Here is a 4,705-nt window from a genome sequence, read left to right as displayed (position 1 = left end):
CCATGGCCGCTGAGCCTGCGCGTCCGGAGCCTGTGCTCCACAACTGGAGAGACCACAACAGTGAGAGTCCCGCGCACCGCAAAAAAAAAAAATGCAAGTTGCAGATGAAATCTTATGCATTTATATGAATGCAAAATGTGCTTTGTATTGCTCTCGAATACAGGCATGTAAAGTTTCAGGAAATATATGGAGTGATCCACATCTCATTCAGGATAGTGGCTGCCCCTGGAGGAAGGGGGGGTTTCTAGTGGCAAGGGAAACACAGGTGTTTCAGCCTGTAGGTTGATGTTTTTTTTTTCAGCTTAGGAGTGTGTTCACAGGGTTTCATTAAATCTCTTACGAGTTTACTATGTATGTGAGAAATTGGATGCTGAATGGTGAACTGGTGGCAAAGAAAAGCTATGGAAGGGGGAGCTTCTGCATGGTCACCAGCAGTAGAGAAGCATCTTGACGTCCTTCTGGGGGGACTCAGAATCCCATAGTGTTGACCTTAGTGACTCTTGGACTCTTAGCTGGAGAAGATGAGTTAATCCTAGGATTTGAGAGCATAAGGTAACTTCAAGTCTAGCTGACTTGTGCTAGTTATTATACTATTGGTGACCCTACAACCCAGTTCATAAAATACCCTAAATACCCTACTTGTTCCAAGTAATGTATCCTGGACTCCTCCTCCCTTAACCTTAAAAAAAGAAAAAAAAATTAATTAATTTTTATTTATTTATTTTTGGCTGCATTGGGTCTTCCTTGCTGCGTGCAGGCTTTCTCTAGTTGTGGCCAGTGCGGGCTACTCTTCATTGTGGCGTGCAGACTTCTCATTGCAGTGGCTTCTCTTGTTGCAGACCATGGGCTCTAGGTGCGCGGGCTTCAGTAGTTGTGGCTCACGGGCTCTAGGGCGCAGGCTCAGTAGTTGTGGCACACGGGCTTAGTTGCTCTGCAGCATGTGGGATCTTCCCAGACCAGGGCTCGAACCTGTGTCCCCTGCACTGGCAGGTGGATTCTTAACCACTGAGCCACCAGGCAAGCCCCTCCCTTTACCTTTCATTCTTATCTGGTTATGAGGAAATGGAACCAGCTGAAGCCCTTCACGTGGCATGGGGTGACCACATTTTGGGCACCTCTCAGAGGAAGGGCATGTCCACAGACAACCTAGATTCTCCTACTGCTCTGGTCTCTCCCCACTCAGAAACCTCAGTAACAGCTCAGACGTAGCCCAGACTTCCATAATGTGGCATCCAAGGTGGCTGTTCGCCCCAGCGTTTGCCACCTCATGACACAGAGAACAAGGTACCATCCAACAAGCTGGGGTACCTGAAGTAGGAGAGGGCCTGGGTATGCGGGAAGTAGTATCATCACACACCTGTAACCCACTCCCCAACCAGGCCTTGGTGAACAGCTCTGCATTGAGAGGCCTCCTCCATGCCCTTCCTTGTTCTGGGTATTACAGACTGGACTGCAGCCCATGATGCACAACCTTTAACCTACTGCCTGTTGGCGCTAACTTTAGAACACTAACATTTCCACAGTCTGACCATGGATCACCACCCACGTTGATTACTGCCTTGGTACAAAGGTCACTCTGGTCCTTCCCTCACCCTCTTTAAGTCTGCTCTCCACACAGAAACCAGAGTGAGTGATCCTTTGAAGAGGCCTGAGCCCATGACTGCTCTGCTCAGAACCATGCCCTGGCTCACAGCCAGAGCCATTCCGATGCCCCTAAGGCTCTCTGCAATTGGCCACTCTCTCTCTGACCACCATGCTGTTCCCCCAACTAAACAGTCGAAACTAGGGTGGAGAAATGAACAGGCATGGCGAATAAGGAGCAAGGAGGAAGGGGCTAGGGAGCTCTGGGCAAGGGTCACCTCCAACACAGCTGGTAAGGAGGCCTCGGTCCAGCGGACTCAAATTCGTCTCGGTAACAAGGAGTAGGGCTTCATATGTGAGGGGAAGCTCAAAATTAGGTTCCTTGTCCGAAAAGGGTATCATAACAACCACTTCCTTACAATCTTGTAACTACTGAAAGAAAAGGAAAGTGCTCAGACTTCAACCAAGTTCCCCCTGCTAAGTGCGGCTACCGCGAGCCGCCATTTTACGGACGGGCAAACTGAGGCTCGCCGACCGGCGATTTACCGAGGCCCCCTAACGTCAGGCAGCGGTGGCTGGGGAGCGCGGTCCGCGGCTGGGAAAGCACCGCCCGCCTCGCCGAGGTCACTGGCACGGCGATACGCGTAAATCCCTAGAAGGCGGAACTCGGAGGCCGAGCACGTCCAGGAACTTGCCAAGGGGGCGCTTCCGGTCCAACCGGAAGCGCTCCGCCTGGAACTACCACTCCCAGCAGTCTGCGCGGCGCGTCCCGGTCGACGCCGGGCCGGGGTGGGGGTAGCGGCCGCCATTGTCCGCTGCTGAGGTGAGGCGGTCACCCAGTCCGTGGGGTTGCTACTGCTGCCGCTGCCGCTGCCGCCGGCCGGGAGGGTCGGGAGAACGGGTGGGGAGAGCCGACGCCTACACTCGCGGCGGGCGCGACGCCAGGGCGGGTCCCTCGGCCCGCTTACGGCCTCGCGGCCGCGCTGGAGCGGCTGGGCGGGCCCGGATGAGCCCTGCGCGTCGGGCCTTTGTCCTTCGGGCGGGAACCCCAAACGCACGGGCGAGCCGGGCCGAACGTCCCCGGCGAAGCAAACGCTAGCTTGTTAAGTCGCCCGCGAAGAGCGGCGGGCACCGGCCCGCAGGGGTGCGAGGCCGGTGGCTGCGAACCAGGTGAGTCCGGCCGTACCCGGGACGGGCTGTGAGCATCGCACCCGCGGCAGGGTTGCGGAGGAAATCCGGGGCGGGAGGCCAAGAAGCAGGAGGCGAGGACGCCTCCGAGGCCGTTCCGGGGAGTCCACCTTTCCTTCCCTGGCGGGCGTTTCTCGTACCAGCCCGTTCTCATCTGACGCGGAGGCAAGTCAAAAGGGGGTTGGGAACAGCCCAGGGCTCCTTTAAACGTTCAGTGACTGGAGGACTTTGTGAAGTTGCAGGCAAGAGTGCAGAATACTCAGTGTGCCGACTTGGAGTTCGGGCGCAGATCCCGGTGCTCCTGGTGCCCAGTGGGCGTCCCGGTGCTTTATGCACGCTCCCAGGAATCCGCAGAGCTCTGCCAGTGGGCGTCGGGCCCTCAGACAGGTCGCGGGACTTGCATAAATAAGCCTAGAACTTAGGGAGTTGGGGGTGGTCTGGGCTCCAAACCCGGCTTTCTGTTGGCCTCTGCACCAGCAGAGACAGACAGACTTGGGCCTGGTAGGTCTTCCAGGTGGATTTTTTTTTTTTTTAAGATAAAATTTTCGTAACATAAAATTAACCATTTAATCGTACAAGTCAGTGATTTTGTTGTGCTTTCAGAACGTTGTGCAGTCATCACCACTATATAATTCCAGAACATTTTCATAACCGCCCCCCAAGTAAAAACCCCCTGAACCCATTAAGCAGTCATTCTCCCGTTTCTCCTTCCTTTCTGCTCTAGACAGCCACTTACGTGTGAAGGTTTTAGGTAGATTTTACAGTAATTTTGGTTAAATCAACAGAAAAGCTACCTTGTTGTCAGTAGCTGTCTCTTGAGAACTTGACAAATTTCTGCCCTCTTATTCTGGAACGTGCCCATTTTTCAGCTAATTCTTGTCACCCTTCGTTTCTCTTAAATTCTGTTATGTTTTTGACATGTAAATTGTATTCTTATAATGCTCTGTAGGAGTCTTTTGTTGTTTCTATGGATGTGTTTCTTTATTCCCACTGGATCTTCTGTGAGAAAAGACCATTTTTTGTTTTTTTACACTTTTATCACTAGGTGGGTATTGCAGTTGCTTTCACTAATCACCCAATCCACTGCTCCTGGGCAAGCTCCTGGTGGATTAATCCTGCAGGATGGCAGCCATCAACCCGTGGGCTTCCTGGGGTGAGTACAAATCTTGTTTCTTCTGGGCCTCCCCAGCAATGATCTGTTGGAGAGGGGCTGAGGGCTTTTGGGATTGGTGGTGGTGGGGGGGTTTGTCTGTCTTGGTACAGAATTAGAACTGAGTGAGATTTCTTTAAAAAATTGGTTGTTTGTATTAAAGACAATGTAATTTTTGTGTATTTCATAGTCATCTCCTGAGAAGTCTCATTAGTTCTAAAAAATTTTCTAGTGATTTGTGTGACAGTCGTATGTACAACCAAAATTTCTCTACTACTCCCATATTTTTTACTATTATTATTGTTTCTCACTATATAGCACTGGTTTATAATATAAGAACAGTGTTAAAATAGTGTCAGTCGGGCTTCCCTGGTGGCGCAGTGGTTGAGAGTCCGCCTGCCGGTGCAGGGGACACGGGTTCGTGCCCTGGTCCGGGAAGATCCCACATGCCGCGGAGCGGCTGGGCCCGTGAGCCATGGCCGCTGAGCCTGCGCGTCCGGAGCCTGTGCTCTGCAGCGGGAGAGGCCACAACAGTGAGAGGCCCGCGTACCGCAAAAAAAAAAAAAAAAAAAATAGTGTCAGTGGTGTGTTTTATCTTTAAGCGAGCGTTCATGTATCTGTCATTAAAGACATCAAAGGAGTGTCTTTTTACTAATATTTTTTAAAAATTAAGTAATGTTAAATTTTATCAAATACCTCTCCAGCCCATTTAAGGAGTTCTTTTTTTTTTTTTTTTTTTTTTTTTTGGTATGCGGGCCTCCCTCTGCTGTGGCCTCTCCCGTTGCG

The 4,705-nt window shown here is 51.7% G+C and overlaps 1 protein-coding gene across 6 annotated transcripts in view; it reads left to right on the top strand.

The window, feature by feature from the left end:
- The window catches only part of LOC102994539 (zinc finger protein 606), a 79,457-nt gene that overhangs the window by 40,083 nt on the left and 34,669 nt on the right, over nucleotides 1–4,705 (top strand). For all 6 annotated transcript variants that reach the window (XR_008615427.1, XR_008615426.1, XR_008615424.1 and 3 more), the window contains exon 4: nucleotides 3,815–3,922. Coding sequence is in view for 1 of the 6 variants with exons in the window: in XM_055078840.1 (XP_054934815.1) it covers nucleotides 3,815–3,922 (108 nt within the window). In the remaining 5 variants the exon portion in view is untranslated. The remainder of the gene's footprint in view (nucleotides 1–3,814; nucleotides 3,923–4,705) is intronic.

Source organism: Physeter macrocephalus, chromosome 17 (genome assembly GCF_002837175.3).
Source record: "Physeter macrocephalus isolate SW-GA chromosome 17, ASM283717v5, whole genome shotgun sequence".
Lineage (NCBI taxonomy): Eukaryota > Metazoa > Chordata > Mammalia > Artiodactyla > Physeteridae > Physeter > Physeter macrocephalus.
This window is presented reverse-complemented; position numbering and strand designations above follow the sequence as displayed.